The 20,979-nt window shown below is 39.6% G+C and overlaps 1 protein-coding gene and 1 long non-coding RNA gene across 11 annotated transcripts in view; one reads left to right on the forward strand and one right to left on the reverse strand.

The window, feature by feature from the left end:
- The window catches only part of LOC108175508 (uncharacterized), a 164,048-nt gene that overhangs the window by 102,979 nt on the left and 40,090 nt on the right, over window positions 1-20,979 (forward strand). Inside the window, exon 5 of one of the 10 annotated variants that reach the window (XR_011384210.1) lies at window positions 963-20,791. The exons of the other annotated variants lie outside the window; for them this stretch is intronic. This is a non-coding gene — a long non-coding RNA (uncharacterized lncRNA). Of the gene's footprint in view, window positions 1-962; window positions 20,792-20,979 lie in introns of those variants that run through there. 10 annotated transcript variants of the gene reach the window in all.
- Window positions 1-20,979, reverse strand: part of ITFG1 (integrin alpha FG-GAP repeat containing 1) — a 240,511-nt gene that overhangs the window by 87,530 nt on the left and 132,002 nt on the right. Inside the window, exon 11 of the mRNA XM_008248375.4 lies at window positions 1,048-1,198. Coding sequence (XP_008246597.1) covers window positions 1,048-1,198 — 151 coding nt within the window. The remainder of the gene's footprint in view (window positions 1-1,047; window positions 1,199-20,979) is intronic.

Below are 20,979 nucleotides of genomic sequence, written 5' to 3' on the forward strand. Positions count from 1 at the left end.
TGCACGAATTTTTAAAGGCCTATGGTATGAAATGCCACATCCTTTCCAATCCTCAGGTGCTTTGCCACCACTGAACATTACCATTTTTTTTTTCCTAAAAAGGGGGAAAACTTTGCTAGTTTTATTGAAGAAAAAAGCTGTGCTCTTTAAGCTGACTATCCTTCTACTTTTCCTAAGGTTGAACAATGATCTTATTTTTTCCTACGTTCGCAACTAGGGTTTTTCCTGTAAACTGTCCTTGCTCTGTTTTGCTAGGGTATTTAAATGGTTCCACATCAGTCTGTATGAACGCTTTTATATTAAGGATATTAATAATTTGACTCTTTTCTAGGAAATTTATTCTGGAGGTTAAAAAATTAAATTGATTTATGACATTTTTGGTATACAGAAATTAAAAATTGATTTGTAGTCAATTCTCTTAATTTTTTCCCATTGTGATATTTCTGCCAAATAAATGTCCTCATGGGCATTTCACTTTTTAAAATAAATTATCTTACAAAAATATGTTCTGCAATAGTAACTCCTCAAATCTAATGCTCTCTTCCCTCAGAATTTACTTTTCTGAGGGGGTAAGCTGGGTATTCACCTTTAGAAAGAGGGAAGCCAGAAGCTACAAAGTCTTTCACAAGGACACCTGGCCATCAGGACAGAATCACAAGAATCTGTGGTAACAGACACTATGTCCAGTTCACAAAGATTAGAGTACTGAACTCATTCTTCTGAAATCTTGTGCAGGTTCCAAAGCCTGTTATCTGTTGGCTCTGCTTTTGTCAACTGATAAAATGGCAGATTCATCAGTTTCAAAACATGATTCTTTATAGTTTAATCTAAACAAGCACACAATGAGAGAGCATTTTCATATTTGACTGTAGTCATCAATGTTGGAAATACTTTTGTAACCTCTGCCATTTAACTTTAAAAGTGGTTTTCTTTAATTAACTCATTTGTTTTTGTGATGTCAGCTACATATTATGATTAAATAGGGTGAAGTAATGTGAGATGAGGTGGATGGCAAACTCCAAACACACAGGACAGCTTTGAACTCACATCTTCGTAAATGTCAAAGAAAGTGGCAACCACGGCATCTCTGATCTGATTGAGGTCCATCAGCTCCCAGTAGACTTTAAACATTCGATGTACTTCTTCACAGCTTGCATTATTGCAAGGGACGTTCTCCAGCAAAAAGGCCTGCTGATTGCTGAATGATAAAGGAGATATATTTAGTTAATATAACACAGCAGTGCTGTGCATTAGCTGTGCTGTATTTCCTAGAATAAAAGGAGATGGTTAATGGTATATGATGAAATTAAATGAAAAATCTTTGTCTCATTGACTATTGTACTATGACATAAAAGAAATAAATGGTTGGCTATGCTTTTTCAACCTTTGGCAAAAATTTCTGATTTTTAACTTCTGTTAGTGAGTTGCTAACATCTCCTATATAGAATTTCCAAGTCCATCTGTCTTTCCACCCTTGGTACTCCACATTCACTGACTCTGCACTCTATTATTGAATGTCTAGTCACTGTCATTTAGGTGTGTATTACTCCTCAATGAAGATTTGCATTTTTTTTTTTTTTGACAGGCAGAGTGGACAGTGAGAGAGAGAGAGAGAGACAGAGAGAAAGGTCTTCCTTTTGCCATTGGTTCACCCTCCAGTGGCCGCCACGGCTGGTGCGCTGCGGCCAGCGCACCGCGCTGATCCGATGGCAGGAGCCAGGTACTTATCCTGGTCTCCCATGGGGTTCAGGGCCCAAGTACTTGGGCCATCCTCCACTGCACTTCCCTGGCCACAGCAGAGAGCTGGCCTGGAAGAGGGGCAACCGGGACAGAATCCGGCGCCCCGACCGGGACTAGAACCCGGTGTGCCGGCGCTGCAAGGCGGAGGATTAGCCTAGTGAGCTGCGGTGCTGGTAGAAGATCTGCATTTTAACTGGAGACCCCTGATATCTCCAAGTGTTGTTAAACCCACAGAAGCAAACCTATAATAGAATTTCAGCTGCCCTGATAGGCAGTAGAGTAGTATCTCTGAGATAACAGAAACATAGTTTGTCGAGCCATGACATCCTCTCTCTTGCACCTTACTATACTGGCAAAGTGGTTATGAGCTTAGATTCCAGAGCCAGATCAAATGGATTCCAATCCTGGCTCTGTCATGTAGCAGCTATGTGACCTTGAGCAAGTTTTTCTATTTTTTTTTTTTTTTTAAGATTTATTTATTTGAAAGGCAGGACAAAAAAAGGAGAGACAAACAGAGATCTTCATTGTCTGGTTTACTCTCCAAATGCACACAAAAGCTGGGGATAGGCCAGGTGAAAGTCAGGAGCACAGAACTCTGTTTGTGTCACCCATGTGGGTGAAGGACCCAAGTACTAGACTTGCCTTCCCCAGAAGCTGGATGGGAAGCAGAGGAACCAGGACTGGTGCCTCACTGAGTAGCAGCTTTACCTGCTGTGTCACAACAGTGCCTCACTGAGCAAGTTATTTAACTAGATTTACTTATAAATCTAGTGTAAGAGTACTTATAGTATAAAATTGTTGTGAAAACAAAATACTGAATAAAAACACGTAGACAATTCCTGATATCCAGTTAGCACTCAGTGTTCGTATTATCAACATTCTTACCATATAGTACAATCCAGTGTTATGTAAAAATATTTTCTTTAGATACAGAAATAACTTTCATAACGTGTGATTTTATGTAACAGCTCTTATTTACAGGCATTTCACATATATACTCCTTCACTTCCCTCTATGCCTACTGAAAAATACCAGATTACTGTATATGGATACCATTTTATTACTGTTTAATTTTTCTCTAGTAACTTCTTTAAATAAATACATAAAGACATTTATTTTCTTCATATGAAATATTACTTTGGGTATGGATGACAAAGAAAAGAACAAACCTTAATGATAAGACAGAAATGTTTGTAGGTGTTTAACACAGAATGGAAATCTATGTACATAATATTCAATTTGTATGAGCTACTAACTATATGATTGGTTTTGAATTATTTTTTACAGATGAAAGATTCCAACCTCAAGAGTTCCTAGATTTTAACATATAAAACATCTTTCATACCATATAACATTTATTCAGACAAATTTGAGGGGACTCTGCTGAGGATCAAAGATAAAAAAGTATTTAACTAGAAAGAAATGATTTCTTGTCTCCTAATAACTGATTTTTTTAAAAAAGATTTATTTATTTTTATTTATTTGAAAGAGTTACAGAGAGAGGTAGAGACAGAATGAGAGGTCTTCCATCTGCTGGTTCACTCTCCAGATGGCTGCAACAACCAGAGCTGTGCCAATCTGAAGTCAGGAACCAAGAGCTTCTTCTGGGTCTCCCACGCAGGTGCAGGGGCCCAAGGACTTGGGGCATCCTCTACTGCTTTCCCAGGCCAAAGCAGAGAGCTGGATCAGAAATGGAGCAGCCGGGACTTGAGCTGGCAGCCATATGGGGTGCCGGCGCTTTAGGCCAGGGCTTTAACATGCTACGCCACAGTTCTGGCCCATAACAACTGATATATTTTTTTTTTTTTTTTGACAGGCAGAGTTAGACAGTGAGAGAGAGAGAGACAGAGAGACAGGTCCTCCTTTTCCATTGGTTCACCCTCCAATGGCCGCTGCGGCTGGCACGCTGCGGCTGGGGCACTGCGCCGATCTGAAGCCGGGAGCCAGGTGCTTCTCCTGATCTCTCATGCAGGGTGCAGGGCCCAAGTACTTGGGCCATCCTCCACTGTACTCCCGGGCCACAGCAGAGAGCTGGCCTGGAAGAGGGGCAACCGGGACAGAATCCGGCGCACCGACCGGGACTAGAACCTGCTGTGCCGGTGCCGCAAGGTGGAGGATTAGCCTAGTGAGCCGTGGCGCCGGCCTACAAATGATTTTTAAACTCTAATTTTTCTTTTGAAAGATTTTTTTGAAAGGCAGAATTAGAGAGGGAGAAACAGAGTGATCTTTGATTTGCTGGAACACTCCTCAAATGGCCGCATTGGCTGAAATGCCTGTCAACAGCTGGGCAGGGCCAGGAGCTTGGAATTCAACCGCACTCTCCCACGTGGACGATAGGGACTCAAGTACTGGAGTCATTACCTGCTGCCTTTTAGGGTGCACTTTAGCAGGAAGCTGAAATCGGGAAAGGAACCATGATTCAAACCCAGGCACTCTTTTACGGGATATGAGTGTCCAAAGCAGCTTCTTAACTGCTGTGCCAAATGTCTGTCCAGAATGTATTCGAGGAAGAACTGCTTTTTCACAATTATAAAAATTTACTGCAAAACTCAAGCAACAGAGATGTTCAGTTCACAATTCTTTTTTTCCAAGGATAACAATGTGGCGTCCATCTTTCTAAACCTATACTGCTAGGAACATATGAATATATAAGTACATATATCCACTAAAAGGAAAAAAAAACTCAGCTGTGTTCTGCTACACACATTTTTTTCTGCAACTTTTCCCCTCCATAAAATTATATAACATAAACATGGGGAAAAGGGATATACTAAGGGACTTCAAAAACATGTTGGAAAATGGAATTAAAAGAAATTTATTTTGGTGCAAAGAAATTTTGAAATTGGTGCATACATACACACAGTCTGATCAAAGACTTTTGATGATGTGTGTTTTGAAAATCACCTCAGGCAAGCTGTCCCATCTTGTATCTCCCACCAATAGCCCATCAGATTTCTTATGTCTTGCTCTTTTCAATTGCCACTCCATTATAATGGCTAAATCATCATTCATGTTTACACTCTCTTATTAACTGTCAAGTTGTTGCCAACTGCTCCCTTATTATACTTACACACACACACAGATAAGTTATTTTTCTTGGGAACTTGTAAAAGAATTTCCAGATGACAGTCATTTGGTCAAAGGGTATGCTTCTTTTAAATGATAATAAGTAAGTCTAAATAGCCCTCTATAAAATGCACCAATTTATATCTTCAATAGTGTATACATATGTTCTTCATACCTTGACAATATTAGTAGCATTGCTTATTATTACTCTTTCCAATTGAAGAGTTTAAATGACCTCATTCTGATTATAAGCAAAGTTGAATATTACTTTCAGGTTCATCAGTTATTTACGTTTCTTCTGTGAACTGCTGTTTACATTTTTTTTCTTATTGATTTTTAGATCTCTGATTGTTAAGGACATTAGTCCTATCCCTGTTATCATCATATCTAATAATGGTACATCGCTTCAGATGCTGTTGCAAGGATGAAATGAGAAACTGCATGATGAAATTTTTAAAATGGTGTCTAGTACATAGCACAGTACACAATCAATATCGTTATTATCATTACATGTCACGTTGTTGCAAACATTATTTCATAGCCTTTTATTTTGTAAAATTTTGTCTATGGCATCTTACACTAAAAGGTTTCTAATATTTCTATAATCCTTTACACCAATTTTTTTTTTTTTTGTCATATAAGAAAGGTTAAAGGAAGGGTTGGTGCCATGGCACAGTAGGTTAACCCTTCAACTGCGGAACTGGCATCCCATGTGGGCAACGGTTCTAGTCCCGGCTGCCCCTCTTCCAGTCCAGCTCTCGGCTATGACCTGGGAAAGCAGTGGAAGATGGTCCAAATCCTTAAGCCCCTGCACCCATGAGGGAGACCAGGAAGAGGCACCTGGCTCCTGGATTCAGATTGGCACAGCTCTGCTGTAGCATTCATTTGGGGAGTGAGCCAACGGAAAGAAAACCTCCCTCTCATTGTCTGTAACTCTAACTTTCAAATAAAATAAAATCTTTAAAAAATAAAGAAAGGTTAAAGGAAGTCAATCGGGCAGATGAAAAATGATACCAGATGACAATCTAGGTCAATACAGTGGGATAGAAAATACTGAAAATGTCTAATATATATATAAATGTAATCTTAAAAATTATTTAAATCTTTTTAAAGAGAATTGACTATTTAAACAAATAAAACCCAACACAGTGTCATATTAATAATATAAGTAGATATAAAATGTGTGATAAAAATAGCATCAAGAGGAGATGGCATATAGACTAGTGGTTAATACTCTGTCATCCCACATCAGAGTATTTAGATTGGATTCCCAGATCTGACTTCTGACTTCAGCTTCCTGCTAATGTTGACACTGGGAGGCAGGGGTAATAGCTCAGATAATTGGATTCCTGCCAGGTTTGTGTTCCTACCTGTGGGTAAAGCCTAGCAATGGATGTTGAAGGCATTTTAGGAGTAAATCAGTGGATGGCATCTCTTGTCTATTTCTCCTTCTCTCTGCCTCTCAAATAAATAAATAAAAAAAAATAGCACCAAGACCCAAAGAAGAGAAACAAAAATGTTGTAGTTTTGAAACTACAAATGAAGTAGCATAATACTGTTTGAAGATAAACTAAGTTAAAGATGTTTCCTATATATCCAAAAACATCCACTGTGACAAAATTTATAGTTAATAAATCAACCAAAAAGAAAAAATGGAATCACAAGAAGTACTAAATTATTTCAAATGAAAACAGAAGACAATAAATTATTTGGAAAACTTAAAGCTAACCATATCAACACTGTCATGAATTATAAAGGGTCAAAAAAATTAAAAATCACAGATTCTCATATTGGATTTAAAAATTAAGACTCAACTATATGCTGCCTACAAGAAACTAATCTTAAAAATAGGTAAAAAATAAAAGTTATGATAAAGAGAAATCATCCATAAAGAAAGCAAAAAAAATGGGGAACAACTTCTATAAACCATATACTTGATAAGGGACTTCTATCTAGAATACATACAAAAAAGCCTCACAATTTCATAATACAAAGATGAGCCACAAATTATTAGAATAACAGTCTATATTCTCCTGAAAGATTAAGAGAAGTAGTGATTTGGGCCATCTGCAGAGGGACTTAGAACATGGATACTGGGCTCATCCATCTGCACCTCTTACTGGTACATTTATTTAAGCATTCTAACATCAGTTTCTCAAACTGTAAAACTAGATATGGGGTGGAGATGTGGGTCAGTGGGTTAAACTACCACCTAGGACACGGGCATCCCATATGAGCACGTTTGATTCCTGGCTGCTCTTCATCTAATTCAGCTTTCTGCTAATGTGCCACTGAAAGCAGAGATGGACCAAGTGCTTGGGCCCTGCCACCCTTATAGGAGACTCTGACGGAGTTCCAGACTTTGGGCTTCAACCTGGCCGAGCTGCATCCATTGCAGCCATTTGGAGAGTGAACCAGCAAATGAAAGATTTCCCCCACCCCCTGAAATTGCCTTTCAAATATATAAATCTTGAAAAAAAAAAGATACTAATTATACTTATTACATATGGTTACTACTAACTTTAAATAAAATGATCCATAAAAAAGCACCTACATTCAATTTTTTGATAGACATTTATAATTTATTTTTTACTCTATTTAAGTGATAAATAAAGACTGTTCAAATTTTAAAAAGCCCTCAAAGTTGAAAATGAACTAAAGATCCAAACAGATATTTCCAAGGATGATATATAAATGGCCAGTATATGTACAGAATTAGCCATCAGAGAAATCCAAACCAAAATCACAATGAGACATCATTTCACATCCAGTGAATATAAAAAGAGAGATAATAACTAGCATTGGAGAGAATGTGCAGAAGCCAGAACCAGCATACATTTCTAGGAGGCACATAAAATGGTACAGCTGCTTTGGAAAATAGCCTGAATTACTCAAAAGGTTCAACATAATAATAACTCCTAACTCAGAATTCATTCCTATGTATACCCCAAGAAAAATGAAAACATACATCCATGCAAAAACTTGTATGGATGAGTGTTCATAGTAGCATTGTCTGCTGGACGCAAAGGTAGAAACCATCCATAAATATATTAACTGATGAACAGATAATCAAAATGTGGCATATCTATGCAATGGCATACTATTTGCCCATAAAAAGTCATATACTTATACCTAGATGAATGCTGAAATCATGCTAAATGAAAGAGGCCAGTCACAAAGGACTATATATTATAAAATCCCATTTGTATGAAATGTTCAGAACAGGCAAATCTATAGAGATATAAAGTAGATTAGTAGTTGCTTGAAGTCTGGAGGACACAGGAGGGACTGCTAATGGGTGCAGGTGTTTGGGGGGGGTATAGTGAAAATGTACTGAACTTGAAAGTGATGGTTATATAATTTTTGCCCATACTATAACCATCCAACTATGCATTTTAGTTGGTGAACTGCCTGGTAAATATCATATCTCAATAAAACTATTACATATAAGAAAGCAGTACCCCAGACTAAAACATATTAATAGAAGGGTGGAACAGTAATATTAACAAAAGCAAATCAGACTTCAGAACACAGAATATTACAACAGAGTAACTTATAATAAAAAGGAGTCAGTTCTTACAAAGAAGATAAGAATCCTAAATATTGATATATCTAGTAACAGCCTGAAATTACACTAAACGCAAACTGGGAGAATGACTCAGTGAACAATTTCATAATTATAGTAAAGCATTTCAATATATCTCAATAACTGATAGACTAAAAATACTTGGTAGAATCAGTGAGGAGAAAGAAGTCCAGAACAACAATATAAACCAATTATATCTGACCAGCATTTATTGAACAGTCAAACAACACCACCAGAAAATACAATCTTCTGAGAAACACATGAAATATTTACCACATTAAAGCATATTCTGAATCATAAAATAAGTATCAATAAATAGAAAAGAATTTAAGTCATATGAAAAATGTTCTCTGGGCCAGTGCCATGGCTCACTAGGCTGATCCTCTGCCTGTGGCGCAGGCACACCGGGTTCTAGTCCCAGTTGGGGCGCTGGTTCTGTCCTGGTTGCTCCTCTTCCTGTCCAGCTCTCTGCTGTGGCCCGGGAGTGCAGTAGAGGATGGCCCAGGTGCTTGGGCCCTGCACCCGCATGGGAGACCAGGAGGAAGCACCTGGCTCCTGGTTTTGGATCAGCGCAGTGCGCTGGCCACAATGCCCCAGCCGTAGTGGCCACTTAGGGGGTGAGCCAACGGAAAAAGGAAGACCTTTCTCTTTGTCTCTCTCTCACTGTCTAACTCGGCCTGTCAAAAAATAAATAAATAAAAAATAAAAAAAATGTTCTCTGATCATAGTGGAATCAAAATTAGACAGCATTAACCAAGACACTTGGAAAATCTCTTAAGTTTGGGAATGAATACAGAATTCATGAGTAAAAAGAAATATCAGAAAGTACTTTGAACTGAATGAAGACACAGCATACCAAGATTTTGTGGTATGCCACTAAAATAGTAGTTAGAATTGTTTATAACACTAAACATTTATATTAGAAAACAGCCTCAAATCAGTGACCTGTTTAAAAAACTAGAGATAGAAGACAAAATTAAACATGAAGTAAGCATAATAAAGGAAATCACAACATAGAGGAAATGAACGAAATAGAAAATAGGAAAACCACAGGGGAAAAAAAAAGAAATCAATGAAACCAAAAGGTGGTTCTTTGCAAAGAGCAATACAATTGACAAACCTCTAGCCAGAATCACCCTTGAAGAAAATCAAAGAGATGATTAAAAATCATCAGTATCAGGAGAGAGTTGACAGCACTACATATTTTACTTATAGTAAATTATAATAAGGGAATATTATTGTATTAGTCTGTTTTCTGTTGCTATACCAAAATACCCGAGGCTAGATACTTAAAGAGCATGGTTTAAGAACATGGCACTAGCTTCTGCTCTGCTCTGGTAAGGGCCTCACATGGAATCATTTCACAATGGTGTGGCATGAGCAGAAGAGGTCAATGGTCAGACAGACAACTTCCCCGGCCCCCGCTCTGTTGCTCTGTTGGGACTGGGAAACTTGCCCAGGAGCGGAACCCCAATAAAAGCCTGTGAATTAATTGATTTGTCTGCCTGGGAAGATCTGTTATGCGCCCGACACCTTGCAGCTTGTATCTATAGAGAAGAGATAAAAAATTCTTAAAACTCAATAATACAAATACAAATAATTCAATCTAAAAACCTGAGAAAAGGATCTGAACTGTGGGGAGCAACTCGGACTATACTGTTACTGGAATTAAGACTTATTCTATGCATCTGCTCTCCCACAATGTGGTGCTGGGAGAGGAGCGTACAGCTTCTACCCAGCTGCCCCTTACCAACTTGATAAGCTGCAAGAGCTGCTCCTGATTGGAGGAGAGCGGCGCGCTCGGCGTGTGGGTAGCAGAGCACGGATTGGTGGAGAGGACTATATAGGAGGAGAGAGACGGCATGGTGGTGTGGGTTGGTTGGAGAGTGCGTTGGAGAGTTCGCGGGGAAGTTTGTTACTTCGTTCTTTCTCACTTCTCTCTACTCATTCTTGCTTTGGGAGTTTGCTGTTTACTTATTCTTACTTTACTATAGAAAGGACTTGTAAAAAAGGGAACAACAAGCGTCCGGTCCGGTGCGGCTCCTCGGGCTCCTCCGCATGCGGAGGAGCAGCATGAACAGTTTTCCAAAGGAGACAATGACCAATAAGCATATGAAAGAAGCTCAATATCATTAGCCATTTGCCAAGCTAAACCACAGTGAGACAACACTTCACACTCACTAGGATGGCTATAATAAGAGGCAGGGACAGGCATTTGGCACACTGGATGCCTGCATTTCCATATCAGAGTGTCTGATTTGAATCCTGGCTCCACCAATTCCAATTCAGCTTCCTGTTGATGCTTATCCCAGGAGGCAGCAGATGATGGATCAAGTATTTGGGTCTTTGCCACCCACATAAGAGACCTGGACTGAGTTCCAAGCTCCTGGTTTCAACCTGGCTTGGCCACGGTTGTTTTTGGCATTTGGGAAGTGAACCAGTAGATGCAAGATTTTGCTCTCTCGATTTTCAAATAAATGAAAACAAACTAAAGGCAGGTAACAAATAAATGCTGGTGAAAATGTAGAAAAATTGGAATGAATGTGCACTATATTGATGGAAATGTAAAATGGTGCAGCTATTTGGAAAACAATTTTGTAGTTCCTGAAGTGGTTAAAGAGATTTCCATTCTAAAAATATATTCCACTCCTAGGTAAATTTTTTCTTTTTAGAGAAACAGAGAGAAAGGTCTTCTTTTTCCCATTGGTTCATCCCCCAAATGGCCGCTACAGCTGGTACGCTGCTCTAATCCGAAGCCAGGAGCCAGGTGCCCCCTCCTGGTCTCCCATGTGGGTGCAGGGCCCAAGCACTTGGGCCATCCTCCACTGCCTTCCTGGGCCACAGCAGAGAGCTGGACAGGAAGAGGAGCAACCGGGACAGAACCAGCACCCCAACTGGGACTAGAACCCACGGTGCTGGCGCCGTAGGCAGATGATTAGCCCAGGGAGCTGTGGCGCCGGCCATAGGTAAATTTTAAGATAAATGAAAACATGTCCACAGGAAAGCTTGTTTATAAATATGCATAACAGAATTTTTCATATAATAGTCAAAAATGGAAAAATCCCAAAGTCTATACAATGGAATATTGACAACAGAAAGAAATTAAGTATTGATATATGCTACCACATAGGAAAACCCTGAAAACATTACACCAAGTCAAACATCAGTCATAAAGTACTGCATATCATATGATTACATTTGCATGAAATGCCTTGAAGAGAAAAAATAGAGATGGAAAGTAGATTAGTGGTTTCCTATGGCTGAAGAGGGTGGGGAGAATCAGGGGATGAATGGAGAGTGATAGCTAAGGTGAGTTGGGCTTGATTTTAGGGTAATGAAAATGTTATAAAATTGACTGTGATGGTGGATCCATTGGTAAATATAGCAAAAGCCACTATATTGTACAAGTATATGGTAAACAGGTGAACAGTATAGTGTCTGAATTGTATCTTAACAAAGTTGTTTATAAAAATCAAAGTAATTAGAGAAAATTTTAACCTTGTGGGAAATGCCAACATGTCAATGTCATAGCAAATACCACTTCTCTCTATATGCCAATATTTATACATCTAGTTTGCAGTCTGAGGCTGGTTTTAATTTTAGAGGCCATAAAATCAGTGTTGTTTCTCAAACACTACCACTTGACAAAGTTTGGGTTATTCTAGGCTGTTAATGTGCTGCATGCATCTGTCTTATTTCTCATTAAGAAAGGTAGCTGATGGATCATTTAACTTGAAGTTCTATTTTCTCCTTGGCTGCTCTTAAAGCTTGGGTATCCATTTTAGTTATTTCTACCTCCAGTGAGTTCTGTTCTTCTAGAGTGTTCTTAACTCTCCTCCCCTTAATTTCCTATTTCATTATCAGTCTAGGTTCACATAAAAGAAAAAGACTTTTCAATTTGGGGATATGTCTACTTTTCTATAGCATTCTCAAGAAAGGAAGCTGTACATGCAGAAGAGGAACAAAGTAAGAAGAATCACAAATAAGTCCATTAGGAATCCTCTAAAATGAAAAAAAAAAAACACAAAACTTTTCTTTTGAATGGCTGCTCTGAAACCCATGCTGCCTATTGCTAACTGCAGAATGCATATACAACTTCCACTTTGAAATACTACAGATTATTGGGTGTTTTATAATATAGATTACTGACAATTAGAAATGTTCAAATAAGGCGATTAACCTAATATTCAGGATAAAGTTGACTTAAGTTCTTGGCAAAAGAAATACATTAATTCCACAGTGTCTAGGATATGAGATTCAGTAAGCAGACAGCAAATGTTTCCTGAATCAAAGAAGGAAAGGAGCATGAGGTTTTAAAACATTTTTTTTTTAACTTATTTATTTGGAAGTCAGAGCTACAGAGAGAGGGGAAACAGAAACAGCTCTTCCATCCACTGGTTCACTCCCCAAATGGCTGCAATGGCTGGAAATGGGCGGATCCAAAGCCTGGAACCAAGAGTTTCTTTTGGGTCCTCCACATTGGTGAACCTCTGTTACTTTCCCAGGCACAGCATCAGGGAGCTGGATTGGAAGCGGTGCAGCTGGAAATAGAACCAGCATCTATATGGGATGTGGGCACTGCAGATGGCAGCTTGACCTGCTGTGCCACAGTGCTGGCCCAGAGAATATCTTTTATAGGCCAAGGTCAATTGAAAGGGAAACCTATGGTATGTAAGACTGTGAATGCTAAAGGTTCCTGTCAGATAAATGGTTAGAAAAAAATTTGTCATGTGTTAATTTGTTTATTCATAGGTATTCCTTATACTAGTTAATTTGGTGGTCAACACAACACTTTCTTTCTAGGCCTAATATTTGTGGTTTTGTATTACATGATATGAAATAGAACAGACATTTTAATTCTTAGCTGAATAATGTTGTAAACGGGCTACTCAGATTTTAATTGGGCTAAATTTCCGGATGTACCAAAACTTATAAAGTACATATGCAGAAGAAACCAACTGAATGGGAAATTATAGTAGTCCTGTTTGGACTACAAGGAAGCAGATGGGGAAAGAGAAGAACTGGAAAATGGAAATGAAGAATGGCTTCCACATTTCTGGTTTGTGTTTTAGTTGCATCACTTTAGAGAAACAGAACATCAACCACAGGTTCAGGAGAGTGAAGACACTTTCTAGGGTGCCAGACCTAAAATACCCAGGGGAACAGGCAGGCAGTTACCCAAGAATTGGGCTCAGACTCAAAGGCCTACATTAATAAGTGGTGAATAAAATGGTCAAAGCAGATACAGATAATGCAGAGTGAGAATTAACGGCTGAAAACAGAACCCTAGAAATACCAGTTTTAAGGTCACTAAGAGAAAAGTACAGGAAAAGTTAGGGAGTACATGGAGAGAACAATGGAGATTGAGGACTGAGCCACCAACATCTAAATGCAGCCAAGATCTGGTGACATAAATGGCCTTGAAGTATCCACCAGATCTGTCTACCAGAAGTCACTAACTGGGACTGAAGGAGAGCTTTAGAAGGGTGAAGCTTGACTGTGGCAGTTTAAGGATGAATTTGAGGTGCTATAAACTTGAGATGAGTTAAGCTGAATAGAGTTTAATTGAACAAAGAAAAGACTTCATGAATCAGGCAGGCCTCAGATCCAGTGGCAGTTCAGAAAGATGTGTTCCACAATGTGGGCAGGCAGCACTTACAGACAGAAAATACGAGCTGCAGAGACAGCTCCATGCTCACAGCTGGGTGTTTGTCTCCTTTGGGAAAGGTCTGATCAGCTGGCAATCTGTGAGTGGCTGACAGTTGACTATTATGATTGGCTGAGACTCATTTATTTGTTAAAAAAAAGTATACTCCTAAGTTAGGTTTTCAGTTTAATAACAAACTAGATTGCTGTTGGTTATATAGAGAATCAAGGTACAGAGGTAGCCTCAGGACAAATGTGTTTTAATTTGAGAGAAAATAAAGTACAGACAGGTATCTGGTATCCAAAAACATTGTATTTTTTTTCCTTTTAAATTGAAGGGAATGTGTACGTATTTAAATAAAGACCGGAGAAAAAGAGAGTGGAATGAGATTTTTAAGATAAAGTGAAGAGGATGAGTGATGCAACAATACCTGGAGGGGACAGGCAGAATTGAAATGGGGCGAGTTTCAAATAGAGACAAAGAAATCAATGAGGAAACTGTTAAAATAACTTAGGGTAAGGAAAAGATGAGTTGAATTAGTGAGGTACAAATGGAAGAGAAAAAAAGCCTTAAAATCACATTATAAAAGAGGATTGTAGTTAGTTGGCAGAGAACAGTCAAATGTAATCCCTAGGCTGAAATGACTGGAGCCCACGATGAGATCTTTGTGGTAAACAGGGAAGTTATGAAGAAATTGGGTTTGACAAGAGGGAATGTATGATTAAGTTTGGTTTTAGACAAGACAAATTTGAGGAGATGGTCAGACATTCACGTGTCACAGAGAAAAGGTCTGGTATAAAGATGTAGGAGTTACTCACCTAGAGAAACCAAAACAGCATGTGCTACAAATTTGAGTAAGAGCCAACGGAAGTAAAACAGGGGAAAAAAACTAATAGGTCCAAAATTATGCTTTGTATAATGTCCTTAGCAGATAGAAAAGTTTTAAAAAATAAAATAAAGCAAGCCAGAAGCATGAGAAATATATTTAACAATGACAGGAAAAAGCTTTTGTCTTTCAACACTATAAATGAATAATTTGTTTGAATATGTGAATTTTAGCTTAATAAAAAGTCAAACCTAATGTGACTTTTAAAAAGAACATAAAGACAATCCAAGCATCCAATAACTGAGACTGGTTAAATAACTCAATGGAATATTCTGAATTATTAAAATACTATAAAAGTAGCATTAAAAGTGACATGTAAAACTGTTCATAGGCAAGTGAGAAGAGCAGGTTCTAAAACTGTACTGCTGGCATCACAAAGCATCACATACACACACACTCAAAGAGGACACAGAGGCAGAGAAGGAATACACATTCATAATTAATGGTAGTTTTGTCTTGATGGCTGAGATTTTAGGAATACTTTATTCTATTCATTTGTATGTATTTTTCTGTACTAAGCAGTAGTCACCAGTCATTCTCTCACATCACCTACCTTAATTCACGGCACAGTCTTGACATGGCCTAAAACTTTGCTTACTTGTTACTTGCTGTTTACTATCTACATTCCCCAACTTTTCTGTCTCATCTATACTTGTTTTCCTAGAAACTGGAAGTCTGTTACAATAGAACAGGCACCCAGCAATTGAAGTAAAATTAGCCTTTTATAATAAAAATAAACACCAATACTTAAAATATTTTTAAATACTGTCAGGGGGCTGGTGCTGTGGTGTAGCGAGTTAACACCTGCAGTGCCAGCATCCCATATGGGCACCGGTTCAAGACCTGGCTGCTCCACTTTCGATCCAGCTCTCTGCTACGGCCTGGGAAAGCAGTGGAAGATGGTCCAAGTCATTGGGCCCCTGCACCCGCGTGAGAGACCCGGAAGAAGCTCCTGGCTCCTGGCTTCAGATTGGCGCACCTCCGGCTGTTGCGGGCAACTGGGGAGTGAACCAGTGGATGGAAGACCTCTCTCTCTCTCTCTCTCTCTGCCTCTCCTCTTTCTGTGTAACTACAACTTTCAAATAAATAAATGAATCTTAAAAAAACAAAACACTGTCAGTTCTTTTCTAAACTCGTCTATTTTTGAATTGATCAATTATGTTAGAATTAGAGGAAAATGATGGAGAGGTGGTCTGGCTGGTAGGGACATCACCCACAGTAAGATTCTGAATCTAAGGATGGTCAGACACCTTTCTGGGTTGTCTATGTAGATACCTCACGAGGCTCAGAGTAGCCCTGGCTGGCTGTAGCACACAGACTGAATGGAACTAGTCAATATGACTGATTTTCATAAAACAATAATCTCATAACACATGTACATACACACTTGTATCCTCCAAAGTAAGCTCCTTCTAGATATCTCATGTTAATATATTTGTCCACACTTTTTGATTCCTCCTAAGGATACTGACATACTCAGTGTTTGTGAACCTTCAATGTGAGCAATAAATTTGGACTTAAGTATTATGGTTACTGTGAGTAAGTGGGTTGTGGTAAAATAATTAATTGAAGTGATTAGACTGAGATAGGTCCAGTGCCCCGAGTTCCTACTTAAGTAAACAGATCCAAACTCAGTGTCAACAAAGCTTAAACCTAACCAACTAACCCTTAAGTAGGGATTTTCTTCAGCAAAGATACAAATGAAGATATTGTCCCACATCATCCAATTATTTTCTTTGCTTTACTTCTCATCCTATAAAAGTGTCTCTTTAGTGGAGTCCATAATTGTCCATAATTGTCTGGAACTGCTCAATTCGTGAATCATTCTCTGTTCCAATAAATTCTTTAAAATTGGAATATGTTTGTCTTTTAACAGTTGGTTAATACAAGATTTGTAAAAAATAGAAGTACATATAAAGCAGTGAAATTTTCCTTAGTCTTACTATTTTTTTTAAAGAATTATTTATTTGAAAGGCAGAGTTACAGAAGGGCAGAGGCAGAGAGAGAAAGAGAAGTCTTCCATCCACTAGTTCACCCCAAATGGCTGCAATGGCCCAGAGCTGGGCTGGTCAAATCCAGGAGCCAGGAGCTTCTCCTGGGTCTCTCACATGGGTGTGAAGTATGCAGGCATATAGGTTAAAATCGAATAGGTTTGGCCAGCGCCGCGGCTCACTAGGCTAATCCTCTGCCAGCAGCACCTGGGTTCTAGTCCCGGTCGGGGCACCGGATTCTGTCCCAGTTGCTCCTCTTCCAGTCCAGTTCTCTGCTGTGGCCCAGGAAGGCATTGAAGGATGGCCCAAGTCCTTGGACCCTGCACCCGCATGGGAGACCAGGAGGAAGCACCTGGCTCCTGGCTTCAGATCAGCGCAGCGTGCCAGCGGTAGCGGCCATTTGCGGGGTGAACCAACAGAAAAAGGAAGACCTTTCTGTCTCTCTCTCTCTAAGTCTGCCTGTCAAAAAAAAAAAAAATTGATTAGGTTTGTGAGCTGGAAGACCACGCCTTTGCCACGCCCCTGCATGACCTCACGCCCTACCTGATACCTTCGCCATGCTCCTATGTGACCTCATGCCCCTACCTGGCCACACCTGGGTGCCCACCAGTCAATCAGGTTAATTAACCACTCCCCTTTGGAAGTGGGTTAAAAGCCTGGGACACAGTGAGTCCCGCCCTTCTTTTCGGCCCTGGCCTCTTGCCAGGAGGGGGCTGGCTGTAGCCATGTGCCTCCAGGGTGCGTGGCCTTTGGGCCACCTGCCCTAGGCTTCCTGGCCTAGATGCTTCTCCAAGCGGCTGGTTCCTGGTGTTTGGTATGAACCCAGATTTACCTCTTTCTCTAAAGCTCTCACTCTCCTATGCATCTTTTGCACTAAATAAAGGCTTAAAATGTAATATGCAGCCTCATTTATCTGTGCTGGTATTTAGAATTCTTCTCTAAATATTTGGCAAGAACCCTCTCATGCTTATTAATATTTGGGACTTATTAATAAGCATACAGTGATATCGTATGGCACCCCAAATTCCAATAGCATATGTGGCACCCCAGATGGGACTTCTGGGAAACTTTAAGTGCCACATTTTTGAATAGATTTAGGGGGTCATCTCTGATATCAGGTGCAGTGGCCCAAGGACTTGGGCCATCTTTTGCTGCTCTCCCAGGTGCATTAACAGGGAGCTAGATCAGAAATGTAGCAGCTGGGACTTGAATCAGAGCCCGTATGAGATGCTGGCACTGCAGGCGCAGCTTTATCCACTATGCTACAGCACCGGCCCCAGTCTTACTTTTTAACTGACCTATTTTACTGAGATACAATTCACATACTACAAATACCATTTTAAAGTATATAATTAAGTATATTACTAGGGTTGCATAATCATCACTACTAGTTAAATACAGAATGTTTCATCCCCACCATAGTAATCTTACTCCCCATACAGGCAATTCAGAAAGAGGAATTTCTAAAACAGTTTAAATATTATTGAAAAATTGTTTGTTTTACACAGTGGATTCTTCTGACAGGCAACAGACTCATCTGTATATGTTATTTTTAGGTAAATATTGGTCATATTCATTTACAGTTAGAGATACCAATAAAATTTGATCAGGAAAACCAAACACTTCTCTTCTTACCAGCTGTATTTTGCACTTACATACTATCTCTTTTAAACTGTATTTATTTATTTGAGAGGCAGAGAGACAAAGACTGAGAGAAAGAGACAACACTTTTATCAGCCAGTTCTCTTCCCAAAAGCCCACAAAGGTTAGGGGTTGGGAATAAGATCTTGGTCTCTCCATAGGGGTGGCAGTAACCCAGTCATATACATTATCATTACTGCCTCCAGATGTCTGCATTAGCAGGAAGCTGGAGTCAGGGGCTGGAGTTGGGTATGAACCTAGGTCCTCTGATTTGGGATGTGGGCATCTGAACCACTTAGGCTAACCTCTGTAATTAAGCAAGAAGAAAAGCTTTAGATCTATTTTAGTCCCTTGTCTGTGTGACTAAAATCCCAAATCCCTGCATTCTTCCTTGACCAGCTCAACCCTGCCCTACCCATTAGCCCAAGCCTGCCCACTATATCATAAGAGCCCAGCCTTAGCCTTAGCCCAAGCCCGCCCACCTATACCTCAAGAGTTCAGCCTTACCCCAGTGCTCCACTGCTCACCCTCATGCTCTGCGGCTTGGATGAGAATGTGCTCTGCTGTGTGTTCGCAGGTGGTTCTCTCACATGCCTTTGCGGGGAGTGAGGCCCTCTCAGGTTTGTTCCCTGAATAAACCTGTTCTGGTTATAAGTTTATGTCTTTGTCTTGCTCTTTTTTCCTTACGTTTACACCATATTCTAAAACCAACTTCAACTTAATACTAGCTCATGAGAGCTAAGAAACTTATATACCTTAATACCTGGGAGAAACAGAAACTGATGTAATTTTATCTTCTTGAGGAAGGCTAGACAACATGCTGAGTTCAGATAATTACCTACCTTAACAAAAGGGCAATATCCCATCAATGAAAATGCATTAAAATAAGATTAAGCCTGGAAATGTATCCATAATCACCTGTTAAACCCTTTATTAAGCAGAAGACAGAACTTTTAGATAATTAACTAAAACTTGGGTGGAAGAAAAAGCAGATGTAAAACAATTAGTCCTTATAAAAAAAGAGAAAATTTTGACAGGTCCTTCTGGACCCCATGTGACCCAAGAATATTTAACCTCAGCATGCTTGTTACTTTCTTACCTTGTTACTCACAGGGGGGATAAAATTATCTTTTCGGGGGATAAAATTATCTTTCCTTGGGATAATTGTGAGGAGTTAAATGGGCTAATAGGCAGTGAGATCAGGTCCCTGTTGGAGTGAGAAAAGGAGGAGGGTCCCATTAAGAATGGATAAGGGCTGGAGCTGTGGCATAGCAGGTAAAGCTGCCACCTGCAGTGCCGGCATCCCAAATGGGAGCCAGTTTGATCCTGGCTGCTCCACTTATGATCCAGCCCTCTGCTATAGCCTGGGAAAGCAGTAGAAGATGGCCCAAGTCCTTGGGCCCCTGCACCCACATGGGAGACCTGGAAGAAGCTCCTGGCTCCTGGCTTCGAATCGGCACAGCTCTTGCAGCTGCGGCCATCTGGGGAGTAAAACAGAGGATGGAAGACCTCTTTCTCTCTCTTTGCCTCTCCTTCTCTCTGTGTAACTCTGACTTTCAAATAAATAAATAAATCTTATTTAAAAATACTGTTCTATATTTGCATTCTATTAAAACATGCCTGGTTCTGTTACAAACTCTTCTGAATACAAAAGCCATGTATGGTCATGAGTAAGTCAGTAGACCCAGATAACACCATTACTATTCAACACTGTAATGAAGGTGCTGGCCAATGCAATGAGATCAGAAAAAGAAAGAAGAGGTAAAATAATTGTATTACAAGAGATGTACTTCTTCTTATTTTCAAATGAAATGATTTATCTATACAGGAAACCCAACAGAATGTACAAATTATTAAAATAGGAGAATGAAGAAAGACTGACGAATACAAGAGTCACATGGAAAAAACAGCCTCTGGGGTAGACATCTAGTCTGGTGGTTAGGATGCCAGTTGGGACATCCTTGTCCCATACTTGAGTGCCCGGGTTTGAAACCCAGCTCTGGCTCCTGACTGCAGCTTCCTGCTGGAATGACTTAGTTCTTGGTTCCTGTCACTCAAGTTGGAGACCTGGATTGAGTTCCTGGCTCTGGGATTCAGCCTGGGCTAGTCTCAGCAGTTGTAGGCATTTGGAGTGCCTCTCAAATAATTTTTTTTAAAAAGCACAAATATTAAAAATATAAGCTTTCTTATACGTCAGTAACAACCATTAGAAAATTAATAGAAAAAATTCACACATAATAACAATGAAATCTCTTAAATTACGAAGGAATGTAAATAAAAGGCCTGTTGCCCCTTCTCAACTCCTTCCCCTCCCCTAGCATGGGAGATCTGCTCATGGTCTCTCTCTCTTTCTCTAAGCATCTGCAAAATGGCTAGCAAAACTAAGTGAAAGGGCTCTGAGGCTTCTGGAGAGACCCTGCTG

Source organism: Oryctolagus cuniculus, chromosome 18 (assembly GCF_964237555.1).
Source record: "Oryctolagus cuniculus chromosome 18, mOryCun1.1, whole genome shotgun sequence".
Lineage (NCBI taxonomy): Eukaryota > Metazoa > Chordata > Mammalia > Lagomorpha > Leporidae > Oryctolagus > Oryctolagus cuniculus.